General features: G+C 45.0%; 1 protein-coding gene across 1 annotated transcript in view; it reads right to left on the reverse strand.

The window, feature by feature from the left end:
- cdkl5 (cyclin-dependent kinase-like 5) overlaps positions 1-15,000 on the reverse strand; it is an 88,127-nt gene that overhangs the window by 11,353 nt on the left and 61,774 nt on the right. Inside the window, 9 exon segments of the mRNA XM_042318986.1 lie at positions 138-248; positions 770-1,060; positions 1,062-1,512; positions 4,292-4,556; positions 4,766-4,892; positions 5,131-5,380; positions 6,380-6,440; positions 6,443-6,554; positions 13,624-13,704. Of these exon segments, the coding sequence (XP_042174920.1) occupies positions 138-248; positions 770-1,060; positions 1,062-1,512; positions 4,292-4,556; positions 4,766-4,892; positions 5,131-5,380; positions 6,380-6,440; positions 6,443-6,554; positions 13,624-13,704 (1,749 nt within the window).

Below are 15,000 nucleotides of genomic sequence, written 5' to 3' on the forward strand. Positions count from 1 at the left end.
CTGATATACCATGGCTGTCAGCCAATCAGCATTCAGGGCATAGACATACTGCTGATAAAACAGTGCTAGAAGCAGTCAGAAACCAGACCGTAAGTGGTGAAATCAGCCTGTGATGAACAACAGAAAAAGCTATGGACCTCGTTCTTAGCAGGGCGTTGTGAGTGAAAGGAGGCCGGGTTGTCCCGCGTGGAGTCTTTAATCTGGGGTCGGGGGTGAGAGGTCACCACCTCTTTAGAAGACGGCTCGCTCTGTAGGCCAGATGGACAGACAGACAGACAGACAGACAGACAGACAGACAGACAGACAGATCGACAGACAGATCAACAGACAGATCGACAGACAGATCGACAGACAGATCGACAACCGACAGACAGACCGATAGATAGACCGACAGATAGACAGACAGACAGACAGACAGACAGACAGACAGACAGACAGACAGACAGACAGACAGACAGACAGACAGACAGACAGACAGACAGACAGACAGACAGACAGACAGACAGACAGACAGACAGATAGACATGTGAGGCAGACAGATAGACAGACAGACAGATATGTGTGTGTGTGTGTGTGTACGAAGTAGTGTGTGTGTGTGTGTGTGTGTGTGTGTGTGTGTGTGTGTGAGAGAGAGAGATCAGGAGAGAGACAGTACATTAGCAATAATGTGAGTTAGGCCAGATACTGTAGCCTCAAAGAGAGCTACACAGACACACATATGCACATACACGCACACACACACAGCTGTCAGTCAATTATTGACACTGACCCTGGTCGTGTCTTCAGTGCAGTCCTCTCTGGACGATCCCACAGAGTGTCCTACGGGGTGTCTGGTGAGGGTGCGGTGCTGAAGCTGGGGGGAGAGCATCTGCAGACTGCTAGCCCTGGTGGGCAACCCCTGACCCACCATTAAGCCCCCCTCACTACCCCCTCCACCCCCACCTCCGTGGGACCTGTGGCGCTCACTCCTCCTCACGTACATGGAGTGGCGGTGAGGCCTCTGCTGGGAAGAGAAGGGACTGGTGTAGCCCAGGCCGTAGGGGTAGGACTCATGGGGGAGGCCAGGGTGTGAGCTCCGTGGTTCCCCCACCATCCCCTTCTCCTCCTGGGTCAAGAAGCTCCGGGCCCAGGGCCAAGGCCTCCTCTGGAGCTTTGTGTCTGGAAGAGGAGGCGCGTCGGCAGGATGAGTCCAGGGTGGAGCTCTCCAGACGGGGGTTGTTGCCGCGGGACGAGGGGCTGTGGCCGGAGGAGTGGCCGGTGTGGCTGGATGTGTGTCCAGAAGTGTGGCGTTCGCTGTGGCGGGGGACCTGGGGACTTCCAGGGGGCGTGGCCAGAAGAGTGTCGTTCGCTGTGGCGGGGGCCTGGGGACTTCCAGGGGGCGTGGCCAGAAGAGTGGCGTTCGCTGTGGCGGGGGACCTGGGGACTTCCAGGGGGCGTGGCCAGAAGTGTGGCGATCGCTGTGGCGGGGGACCTGGGGACTTCCAGGGGGCATTGAGGTTCAGGTCCAGGCAGCTGAAATAACATATAGACTGACCTCAACCATGAGTACAACAACACACATATTTACTTTTAACCATCAGACCTAAATAAAACTCTAATTCTCAACGAGAATACAATGTTCAGATCTGACCTCAGGGGACTACACATTTCCAAATACACACCATCACCAAGACTACACAAAATCAATAAGCTAGCATGCCCTTCAAACATTCATTAACCATTCCCTGACAGCTCTCTCTCTCTCTCTCTCTCTCTCTCTCTCTCTCTCTGCAGGTTAACCTTTTTGGGATAGGGGGCAGCATTTTCACTTTTGGATGAATAGCGTGCCCAGAGTAGACTGCCTCCTACTCTGTCCCAGATGCTAATATATGCATATTAGTAGTAGTATTGGATGGAAAACACTTTGACGTTTCTAAAACTGTTTGAATGATGTCTGTGAGTATAACATAACTCATATGGCAGGCAAAAACCTGAGAAAAATCCAACCAGGAAGTGGGATATCTGAGGTTTGTAGTTTTTTAAAGCTTGGCCTACCGAATACACATTGAGATATGGATAAAGTTGCACTTCCTACGGCTTCCACTAGATGTCAACCGTCTTTAGAAACTTGAATGAGGGTTCTACTATAAAGGAGGGGCTCATAACACCTCTTTGAGTCAGTGGTCTGGCAGAGAGCCTTGGTCTCATGAGCGCGCGTTACCTCTCGTTCCAGTGCTTTTTTCAGACAAAGGAATTCTCCGGTTGGAACATTATTGATGTTTTATGTTAAAAACATCCTAAAGATTGATTCCATACATCGTTTGACATGTTTCTAAAGGACTGTAATGGAATTTTTCGAGTTTTTGTCTGGACGAAGTGCCTGCGCCTCATGAAGATGGATTACTGGGCTGAACATGCTAACAACAAGTGGCTATTTGGACATAAATGATGGAAATTTATGGAACAAATCAGTCATTTATTGTCGAACTGGGATTCCTGTGAGTGCCTTCGGATGAAGATCATCAAAGGTAAGTGAATATTTATGGTGTAATTTCTAACTTTGTTGACTCCAAAATGGCGGATATTCCTCTGGCTGTTTTGGGTTCTGAGCTTCGTTCTCAGATTATGCTTTTTCCGTAAAGTTTGAAAAAAAATCTGACACAGTGGCATTAAGGAGAAGTCTATCTTTAATTCTGTGAATAACAGTTGTATCTTTTATCAATGTCTATTTTGAGTATTTCTGCAAAATCACCAGATGTTTTGGAATCAAAACATTACTGCACGTAACGCGCCAATGTAAACTGAGATTTTTTAAATATAAATATGCACATTATCAAAAGACACATACATGTATTGTGTAACATGATGTCCTATGAGTGTCATCTGATGAAGATCATCAAAGGTTAGTGATTCATTTTATCTATTTTTCTGATTTTTGTGACTCCTCTCTTTGGCTGGAAAATGGCTGTGTGTTTTTGTGACTTGACTCTGACCTAACATAATCATATGTTGTGCTTTCGCTGTAAATAATTTTTGAAATTGGCCACGATGGGTAGATTAACAAGATGTTTATCTTTCATTTGCTGTATTGGACTTGTTAACTTGCGACTAGCAATCCCGTATCCGGGAGCGTAATCATAGCCTAAAGTGCATTATCATAACGCAACTTTTCCTATTCATGAAAATCGCAAATGAAATGAAATAAATATATTCAAACACAAGCTTAGCCTTTTGTCAACAACACTGTCATCTCAGATTTTCAAAATATGCGTTACAGCCAACGCTAGACAAGCATTTGTGTAAGTTTATCATGACATTATGCTATGCTAGGCTCTGCTGGCAGCAGGCAACATTTTCACGAAAATAAGAAAAGCAACCAAATTAAATCATTTACCTTTGAAGAACTTCAGATGCTTTCACTCAGGAGACTCCCAGTTAGATAGCAAATGTTCCTTTTTTCCCAAAATAATATTTTTGTAGGCGAAAAAGCTCCCGTTTGTTCATCCTGCTTGGCTGAGAAATCGACCGAAAAATACTTCAACTGTAACGCCAAACCTTTTTCAAAATTTGCTCCATAATATCAACAGAAACACGGCAAACGTTGTTTAGGATCCATCCTCAAGGTGTTTTTAACATATGTATACGATAATATATCCGTCGAGGCAGTTGGTTTCTCATAAGAAGCGATTGGAAAAAGGGCTACCTCAGTATTTTACGCAAGATTTTCTCCGGGAGACACCATGTGACCACTCGCTATATATGGTCCCTTACAGCCATTCTCCAATGGAAATGCCTAAAAAGACGTCACAATGCTGTAGACACCTTGGGGAATGCGTGGAAAACGTAAGCTCATTCGTAGCTCATTCACAGCCATATAAGGAGTCATTGGCATGAGGCGGTTTCAAAAAATGCGGCACTTCCTGGTTGGATTTTTATCTGGGTTTCGCCTGTAACATCAATTCTGTGGCACTCACAGACAATATCTTTGCAGTTTTGGAAACGTCAGGTGTTTTCTTTCCAAAGCTGTCAATTATATGCATAGTCGAGCATCTTTTCGTGACAAAATATCTTAACTTTGTTTAAAATGGGAACGTTTTTCTTCCAAAAATGTAAATAGCGCCCCCTATATCGAAGAGGTTAATGTGTGAAAGTTAAATATTTCTAAGAAATATCTTTGAATTTCACGTGCTGCCTATTCAGCGGAATGTTTTCCGCTAGCGGAACCCCTGCCCTTGAAAGGTTAACAATTTCCTGACAGCTCTCTCTCTATATATAGGTTAACCATCCCCTGACAGCTCTCTCTCTATGTTACCTGGCAGGGAAGAAGCGGGCGGAGATTCCAGGGGTTGCCGAAGGGTCGTCGGGGTGCACGCCCCTCACCCCATCTCCAAGGTTACCACCCACAGATTTGGCATTGTTGCTCAAGGCGCTGTGGCTCTTGGACAGGCTCAGGTAGGAGCTGGAACTCTTGGAGGAGCTGTGGGTGGAGTCTATGTTGTGTCCACCATGGCGGCCATGTTGTTTCTCCATGGTATTGGTCTTGCCCTCCAGAAAGGAAGAGTGTCGTCCCTGCCCTACTGGAAATATTCAAATGTAAAAAATGGGCTGGCAATGCATTTATAAGTAGTCTTGCTTGAGACAGAACGGCCCATTGGGCCGTAAGGCAGCTTTATGTTCAAGTATACCTCCTGGACAGGATTCTAGTCTAGAGCATTTTTCATTTTAAGTGTTAAGGAAGGGGTATGTATTAATCTTATGTGCATGTTTCAGTAGGGTGGCCCCGGACCTTGCTGTTGCTGCTGCTGAGAGCGGGAGGTGGACTTCACGTACATGGCTCCAGGGCCCTGCTGGTCAGGAGCCTTGGCCCCTGGGGGACCAACACCAACCAGGTTGAAGTCAAACTGTGTCGTGCCCTTTAAAATAAAGAGAAGACAAGAGAAGATAAAATAAGACAAGATAATAACTTTATTGTCCCCAACCACAGGAAAATGTTGTTTTCAGCCTTGTGCATTTAGATGAAAATGCATGTCAAGAATAAACACAGGTCAAGACAAAGACAAACTAAATGAATACAATTTATGTAAACAAGTGTAGTTTGCTCCATAAGGAGCTGAATAAGTCAATGGAAGTAGAGGTCCTGACGTTGTTTACCTTGGTGTCCTTGGGGCTGAGCAGGTGTGGCATGTTGTTGTTGACCAAGTCCTTACTACAGGTGATGGAGCGGTTGAGGGTCTGGGTCATGTAAGCCTTGGGGTGGAGGGTGGGGCTCAGGCTGGACGACACAGGCTTGTTGCCGTTCAGGAAGCTGTCGTTGCCTAGGTGAAGGTCGCCATGACGAGGTAGGCTGGAACATTCCTTACTGTTAGAGTGACGGTGACCCGAGCTCTTACTGCCGTGGCTTCTGTATGGGGGGGGGGGAGGGAGGGAGGGAGGGAGGGAGGGAGGGAGGGAGGGAGGGAGGGAGGGAGGGAGGGAGGGAGGAGAGAGAGAGGTATTAAGATCAGAAAATATTGAGATTGAGAGATATTGAGAGGTACAGGTATAGCTAATCCATATATCTAAGTAGCGTATTTTATCTGTGCAAGAACAACATAGCCAGATGTGAAACCATGCAGTATCCAGAACCTAACCAGACCCCATTCAGTATCCAGAACCTAACCAGACCCCATGCAGTATCAGACCCCATTCAGTATCCAGAACCTAACCAGACCCCATGCAGTATCCAGAACCTAACCAGACCCCATTCAGTGTCCAGAACCTAACCAGACCCCATTCAGTATCCAGAACCTAACCAGACCCCATTCAGTATCCAGAACCTAACCAGACCCCATTCAGTGTCCAGAACCTAACCAGACCCCATTCAGTGTCCAGAACCTAACCAGACCCCATTCAGTATCCAGAACCTAACCAGACCCCATTCAGTATCCAGAACCTAACCAGACCCCATTCAGTATCCAGAACCTAACCAGACCCCATTCAGTATCCAGAACCTAACCAGACCCCATTCAGTATCAGAACCTAACCAGACCCCATTCAGTATCCAGAACCTAACCAGACCCCATTCAGTATCCAGAACCTAACCAGACCCCATTCAGTATCCAGAACCTAACCAGACCCCATTCAGTATCCAGAACCTAACTAGACCCCATTCAGTATCCAGAACCTAACCAGACCCCATTCAGTATCCAGAACCTAACCAGACTCCATTCAGTATCTAGAACCTAACCAGACCCCATTCAGTATCCAGAACCTAACTAGACCCCATTCAGTATCCAGAACCTAACCACACCACTTGTAGTGTCCAGTGCAGTGCTGACCTGGTGGCCACGGGGTTCTGAAAAGAACAACAACAACAACAACAACAACAACATCAACACCAACAACCCCCTACAGTGCTGACCTGGTGGGCACAGTGTTCTCCATGTGGCTGTGGGGCTTCCTCTTGGAGGAGCGTGGGGGTTAGGGGAGGGTGGTGCTGGGGCGGGCTGCTCCAGGAGGCGGAGGGGCTGGAAGGCTGGGTGGTTCAGACTCTGTTCTGTCAGGTAGCGGTCAGAAGGGACCAGTAACAACAGGTTCTAGAGAGGGAGGAGTCAGACCACAGGGGTTTAGGACACAGTTCTTTATTACAGTTTGACAATAAAAAGGTCAATCACAAAACTCTCTATACATACAGTGGGGCAAAAAAGTATTTAGTCAGCCACCAATTCTGCAAGTTCTCCCACTTAAAAAGATGAGAGAGGCCTGTAATTTTCATCATAGGTACACTTCAACTATGACAGACAAAATGAGAAGTAAAAAAATCCAGAAAATCACATTTTTAATGAATTTATTTGCAAATTATGGTGGAAAATAAGTATTTGGTCAGTAACAAAAGTTTATCTCAATACTTTGTTATATACCCTTTGTTGGCAATGACAGAGGTCAAACGTTTTCTGTAAGTCTTCACAAGGTTTTCACACACTGTTGCTGGTATTTTGGCCCATTCGTCCATGCAGATCTCCTCTAGAGCAGTGATGTTTTGATGCTGTTGCTGGGCAACACGGACTTTTGGCTTTCAACTCCCTCCAAAGATTTTCTATGGGGTTGAGATCTGGAGACTGGCTAGGCCACTCCAGAAATGCTTCTTACGAAGCCACTCCTTTGTTGCCCGGGCGGTGTGTTTGGGATCATTGTCATGCTGAAAGACCCAGCCACGTTTCATCTTCAATGCCCTTGCTGATGGTAGGCTTTGTTACTTTGGTCCCAGCTCTCTGCAGGTCATTCACTAGGTCCCCCGTGTGGTTCTGGGATTTTTGCTCACCGTTCTTGTGATCATTTTGACCCCACGGGGTGAGATCTTGCGTGGAGCCCCAGATCGAGGGAGATTATCAGTGGTCTTGTATGTCTTCCATTTCCTAATAATTGCTTCCACAGTTGATTTCTTCAAACCAAGCTGCTTACCTATTGCAGATTCAGTCTTCCCAGCCTGGTGCAGGTCTACAATTTTGTTTCTGGTGTCCTTTGACAGCTCTTTGGTCTTGGCCATAGTGGAGTTTGGAGTGTGACTGTTTGAGGTTGTGGACAGGTGTCTTTTATACTGATAACAAGTTCAAACAGGTGCCATTAATACAGGTAACGAGTGGAGGACAGAGGAGCCTCTTAAAAGGAGAAGTTACAGGTCGGTGAGAGCCAGAAATCTTGCTTGTTTGTAGGTGACCAAATACTTATTTTCCACCATAATTTGCAAATAAATTCATACAATGTGATTTTCTGGATTTTTTTTTCAAAATTTTGTCTGTCATAGTTGAAGTGTACCTATGATTAAAATTACAGGCCTCTCTCATCTTTTTAAGTGGGAGAACTTGCACAATCGGTGGCTGACTAAATACTTTTTGCCCCACTGTATATACATATACGGTACCAGTCACAAGGTTGGACACCTACTCATTCAAGTTTATTTGTGTATTTTTTACTATTTTCTATATTGTAGAATAGAAACATTTTCTATATTGTAGAATAACACATCAAAACTATGAAATAACATATTGAATCATGTAGTAACCAAAAAGGGTTAAACAAATCAGTTTTGCACACTCTTGGCATTCTCTCAACCAGCTTCATGAGATTGTCACCTGGAATTAATTTAAAGTTCATTTGTGGAATTTCTTTCCTTCTTAATGTGTTTGAGCCAATCAGTTGTGTTGTGACCAGGTAGGGATGGTATACAGAAGATAGACCTATTTGGTAAAAGATCAAGTCCATATTATGTCAAGAACAGCTCAAATAAGCAAAGAGAAATAACAGTCCATCATTACTTTAAGACATAAAGGTCAGTCAATCTAGAACATTTCAAGAACTTTTAAAGTTTCTTCCAAGTGCAGTCGCAAAAACCATCAAGCGCTTGACGAAACTGGCTCTCATCAGGACCGCCACAGGAAAGGAAGACCCAGAGTTACCTCTGCTGCAGAGGATAAGTTCATTAGAGTGACCAGCCTCAGAAATCGGCAATTAACTGCACCTCAGATTGCAGCCCAAATAAATGCTTCACAGAGTTCAAGTAACAGACACATCTCAACATCAACTGTTCAGAGACCACTTCTAAAGGACACCAATAAGAAGAAGAAACTTGCTTGGGCCAAGAAACATGAGCAATGGTGTAAATCTGTCCTGATGAGTCCAAATCTGAGATTTTGTTTCTAACTGCTGTGTCTTTGTGAGAAGCAGAGTAGGTGAACAGGTGATCTCTGCGTGTGTGGCTCCCACCATGAAGCATGGAAGCATGAATGGTGTGGGGGTGCTTTGCATGACACTGGCATTGATTTATTTAGAATTCAAGGCACACTTAACCAGCATGGCTACCACATAATTCTGCAGCAATACACCATCCCAGGCTGTGTAAGGGCTATTTGATCAAGAAGGAGAGTTATGGAGTGCTGCATCAGATGACCTTGCCTCCACAATCACTCGACCTCAACCCAATTAAGATGGTTTGGGATGAGTTGGACCGCAGAATGAAGGAAAAGCAGCCAACAAGTGCTCAGCATATGTGGGAACTCTTTCAAGACTATTGTGAAAGCATTCCAAGTGACTACCTCATGAAGCTGGTTGAGAGACCAGCTGTTCCAGAAGACTGTGTGATCACGCTCTCCGCAGTTGATGAGTAAGACCTTTAAACAGGCCAACATTCACAAGGCTGCAGGGCCAGATGGATTACCAGGACGTGTACTGCTAGCATGCGCTGACCAACTGGCAAGTGTCTACACTGACATTTTCAACCTCTCCCTGTCTGAGTCTGTAATACCAACATGTTTTAAGCAGACCACCATAGACCCTGTGCCCAAGAACACTAAGGTAAACTGTCTGTAGCCATGAAGTGCTTTGAAAGGTTGGTCATGGCTCACATCAACACCATTATTCCAGAAACCCTAAACCCACTCCAATTTGCATACCGCCCTAACAGATCCACAGAGCCCTTTCCCACCTGGACAAAAGGAACACCTACAGTATGTGAGAATGCTGTTCATTGACTACAGCTCAGCGTTCAACACCATATTGCCCTCAAAGCTCATCAATAAGCTAAGGACCCTGGGACTAAACACCTCCCTCTGCAACTGGATCCTGGACTTCCTGACGGGCCGCCCCCAGGTGGTGAGGGTAGGTAACAACACATCCGCCACACTGATCCTCAACACGGGGGCCCCTCAGGGGTGTGTGCTCAGTCCCCTCCTGTACTCCCTGCTCACCCATGACTGCACGGCCAGGCACGACTCCAACCCTATTATTAAGTTTGCCGATGACACAATAGTGGTAGGCCTGATCACCGATAACAACGAGACAGCCTATAGGGAGGAGGTCAGAGACCTGTCCGTGTGGTGCCAGGACAACAACCTCTCCCTGAACGTGATCAAGACAAAGGAGATGATTGTGGACTACAGGAAAAAGAGGACCGAGCACACCCTCATTCTCATTGACGGGACTGTAGTGGAGCAAGTTGAAAGCTTCAAGTTCCTTGGTGTCCACATCACCAACAAACTAACATGGTCCAAGCACACCAAGACAGTCGTGAAGAGGGCATGACAAAACCTATTCCCCCTCAGGAGACTGAAAATATTTGGCATGGGTCCTCAGATCCTCAAAAGGTTCTACAGCTACACCATCGAGAGCATCCTGATTGGTTGCATCACTGCCTGGTACGGCAACTGCTCGGCCTCCGACGCAAGGCACTACAGAGGGTAGCGTGTACAGCTCGGTACATCACTAGGGCAAAGCTTCCTGCCATCCAGGACATCTATACCAGGCGGTGTCAGAGGAAGGCCCTAAAATTGTCAAAATTGTTATTTTACTGCTGCTATTTAATTATTTGTTACTTTATTTATTTTTAGGTATTTAAAAAAAAATTGCATTGTTGGTTAAGGGCTTGTAAGTAAGCATTTCACGGTAAGGTCTACCTCCACCTGTTGTATTCAGCATTTCACGGTAAGGTCTACCTACACATGTTGTATTCAGCATTTCACTGTAAGGTCTACACCTGTTGTATACAGCATTTCACTGTAAGGTCTACCTACACATGTTGTATTCAGCATTTCACTGTAAGGTCTACACCTGTTGTATTCAGCATTTCACTGTAAGGTCTACACCTGTTGTATTCAGCATTTCACTGTAAGGTCTACACCTGTTGTATTCAGCATTTCACTGTAAGGTCTACACATGTTGTATTCAGCATTTCACTGTAAGGTCTACTACACCTGTTGTATTCAGCATTTCACTGTAAGGTCTACACCTGTTGTATTCAGTGTTTCACTGTAAGGTCTACACCTGCTGTATTCAGCATTTCACTGTAAGGTCTACTACACCTGTTGTATTCAGCATTTCACTGTAAGGTCTACCTCCACCTGTTGTATTCAGCATTTCACTGTGAGGTCTACACCTGTTGTATTCAGCATTTCACGGTAAGGTCTACACCTGTTGTATTCAGCATTTCACTGTAAGGTCTACTACACCTGTTGTATTCAGCATTTCACTGTAAGGTCTACTACACCTGTTGTATTCAGCATTTCACTGTAAGGTCTACTACACCTGTTGTATTCAGCATTTCACTGTAAGGTCTACACCTGTTGTATTCAGCATTTCACTGTAAGGTCTACTACACCTGTTGTATTCAGCATTTCACTGTAAGGTCTACTACACCTGTTGTATTCAGCATTTCACTGTAAGGTCTACTACACCTGTTGTATTCAGCATTTCACTGTAAGGTCTACTACACCTGTTGTATTCAGCATTTCACTGTAAGGTCTACTACACCTGTTGTATTCAGCATTTCACTGTAAGGTCTACACTTGTTGTATTCAGCATTTCACTGTGAGGTCTACCTCCACCTGTTGTATTCAGCATTTCACTGTAAGGTCTACACTTGTTGTATTCAGCATTTCACTGTGAGGTCTACCTCCACCTGTTGTATTCAGCATTTCACTGTGAGGTCTACCTCCACCTGTTGTATTCAGCATTTCACTGTAAGGTCTACTACACCTGTTGTATTCAGCATTTCACTGTAAGGTCTACTACACCTGTTGTATTCAGCATTTCACTGTAAGGTCTACTACACCTGTTGTATTCAGCATTTCACTGTAAGGTCTACTACACCTGTTGTATTCAGCATTTCACTGTAAGGTCTACTACACCTGTTGTATTCAGCATTTCACTGTAAGGTCTACTACACCTGTTGTATTCAGCATTTCACTGTAAGGTCTACTACACCTGTTGTATTCAGCATTTCACTGTAAGGTCTACTACACCTGTTGTATTCAGCATTTCACTGTAAGGTCTACACTTGTTGTATTCAGCATTTCACTGTGAGGTCTACCTCCACCTGTTGTATTCAGCATTTCACTGTAAGGTCTACTACACCTGTTGTATTCAGCATTTCACTGTAAGGTCTACTACACCTGTTGTATTCAGCATTTCACTGTAAGGTCTACTACACCTGTTGTATTCAGCATTTCACTGTAAGGTCTAATACACCTGTTGTATTCAGCATTTCACTGTAAGGTCTACTACACCTGTTGTATTCAGCATTTCACTGTAAGGTCTACTACACCTGTTGTATTCAGCATTTCACTGTAAGGTCTACTACACCTGTTGTATTCAGCATTTCACTGTAAGGTCTACACCTGTTGTATTCAGCATTTCACTGTAAGGTCTACTACACCTGTTGTATTCAGCATTTCACTGTAAGGTCTACTACACCTGTTGTATTCAGCATTTCACTGTAAGGTCTACCTACACCTGTTGTATTCAGCATTTCACTGTAAGGTCTACTACACCTGTTGTATTCAGCATTTCACTGTAAGGTCTACTACACCTGTTGTATTCAGCATTTCACTGTAAGGTCTACTACACCTGTTGTATTCAGCATTTCACTGTAAGGTCTACTACACCTGTTGTATTCAGCATTTCACTGTAAGGTCTACTACACCTGTTGTATTCAGCATTTCACTGTAAGGTCTACTACACCTGTTGTATTCAGCGCATGTGACAAATACAATTTGATTTGATTTGAAATACGGAAAAACCCTTGAATGAGTAGGTGTGTCCAAACTTTAGGCTGGTACTGTATATTTAATCAAAAGTTTATTTTATTATCATTAAACTAAAGTTAATTTAAAATATATTGTTTTGTATATACAGTGAAGCACATTTACATGTGAGGAATTTAACAGACACTCTCATCTAGAGCAACTTACAATAGTGAGTTCATACATTTTCATAGTGGTCCTCGGTGGGAATTGAACCCACAACCCTGGCGTTGCAAGTGCGTTGCTCTACTAACTGAGCTACAGAATTCTTAACGCAGAGCTCTACATCTGTTGGTTACAGAATTCATTATCACGTGCTGTATAGAAATGCTAGAGACTCAGACCGTTATAAAAACAACTGTTGTGGCTTTTCACCATGTCGATCCAGAGACAGAGAGATGGGTGGGAGGGTTTAATCACACCATTCATCTCCTGAGGAAAGTGTGATGTACTGTAGGCCTCGCTCACAGCAGAGTACTGACTGACCCACAGCTTTAGTCATAGACATACATTAGCTAGCAAGACTAGTCTAGTTTGAGCCTGCAGGACCCAGAATACCTTCCATTAGCAGGACTAGTCTAGTTTGGGCCTGGAGGACCCAGAATACCTTCCATTAGCAGGACTAGTCTAGTTTGAGCCTGGAGGACCCAGAATACCTTCCATTAGCAGGACTAGTCTAGTTTGAGCCTGGAGGATCCAGAATACCTTCCATTAGCAGGACTAGTCTAGTTTGAGCCTGGAGGACCCAGAATACCTTCCATTAGCAGGACTAGTCTAGTTTGGGCCTGGAGGATCCAGAATACCTTCCATTAGCAGGACTAGTCTAGTTTGAGCCTGGAGGACACAGAATACCTTCCATTAGCAGGACTTGTCTAGTTTGAGCCTGGAGGACACAGAATACCTTCCATTAGCAGGACTAGTCTAGTTTGAGCCTGGAGGACCCAGAATACCTTCCATTAGCAGGACTAGTCTAGTTTGGGCCTGGAGGACCCAGAATACCTTCCATTAGCAGGACTAGTCTAGTTTGAGCCTGGAGGACCCAGAATGTGCTAATACTGGCAATACCAATTGTGTGTGTGTGTGTGTGTGTTACCTTCATCAGATCCAGCATGAGGCCACTCAGGATGGCCAGATACCTCCGCTCCAGGGTTGTAGGGTGATTCACTGAGGGGAACTGCTGACACACACACACACGTACAGTTGTGAGGTTTCAGAGTGCAGTGTCTTTGTTGAGATTCAGATGTGTCTGACTGGAGTTGACAAGAGGCTTAGCTGACTGTTGTGTCTGAGGCCAGACATGCTGCTAACGGGCCTAACACAGCTTTCACTATAGCAGGTACATGATTACCACCCCTCCCATGGATCTCTGTGTGGGAGTCTGGTGGACATGCATGTTTCTGTCTGTCTGAATGTGTGTATCTCTGTGTGGGAGTGCATCAGGAGGCTGGTGGACATGCATGTTTCTGTCTGTCTGAATGTGTGTATCTCTGTGTGGGAGTGCATCAGGAGGCTGGTGGACATGCATGTTTCTGTCTGTCTGAATGTGTGTATCTCTGTGTGGGAGTGCATCAGGAGGCTGGTGGACATGCATGTTCCTGTCTGTCTGAATGTGTGTATCTCTGTGTGGGAGTGCATCAGGAGGCTGGTGGACATGCATGTGTCTGTCTGTCTGAATGTGTGTATCTCTGTGTGGGAGTGCATCAGGAGGCTGGTGGACATGCATGTGTCTGTCTGTCTGAATGTGTGTATCTCTGTGTGGGAGTGCATCAGGAGGCTGGTGGACATGCATGTGTCTGTCTGTCTGAATGTGTGTATCTCTGTGTGGGAGTGCATCAGGAGGCTGGTGGACATGCATGTTTCTGTCTGTCTGAATGTGTGTATCTCTGTGTGGCAGTGCATCAGGAGGCTGGTGGACATGCATGTTTCTGTCTGTCTGAATGTGTGTATCTCTGTGTGGGAGTGCATCAGGAGGCATGAATGTCCACCAGCCTCCACACTGTGGTATTTCACCCAGTAGATTTGAGAGTTTATCAAAATTGGGTTTGTTTTTGAATTCTTTGTGGATCTGTGTAATCTGAGGGAAATATGTGTCTCTAATATGGACATACATTGGGCAGGAGGTTAGGAAGTGCAGCTCAGTTTCCAACTCATTTTGTGGGCAGTGAGCACATAGCCTGTCTTCTCTTGAGAGCCAGGTCTGCCTACGGCGGCGTTTCTCAATAGCAAGGCTATGCTCACTGAGTCTGTACATTATCAAAGCTTTCCTTAATTTTGGGTCAGTCACATTGGTGAGGTATTCTGCCACTGTATACTCTCTGTTTAGGACCAAATAGCATTCTAGTTTGCTCTGTTTTTTTGTTAATTCTTTCCAATGTGTCAAGTAATTATCTTTTTGTTTTCTCATGATTTGCTTGGGTCTAATTGTGTTGCTGTCCTGGGGCTCTATGGGGTGTGTTTGTGTTTGTGAACA

The sequence above is a fragment of the Oncorhynchus tshawytscha genome, unplaced genomic scaffold, assembly GCF_018296145.1.
Source record: "Oncorhynchus tshawytscha isolate Ot180627B unplaced genomic scaffold, Otsh_v2.0 Un_contig_5015_pilon_pilon, whole genome shotgun sequence".
Classification (NCBI taxonomy): Eukaryota; Metazoa; Chordata; class Actinopteri; order Salmoniformes; family Salmonidae; genus Oncorhynchus; species Oncorhynchus tshawytscha.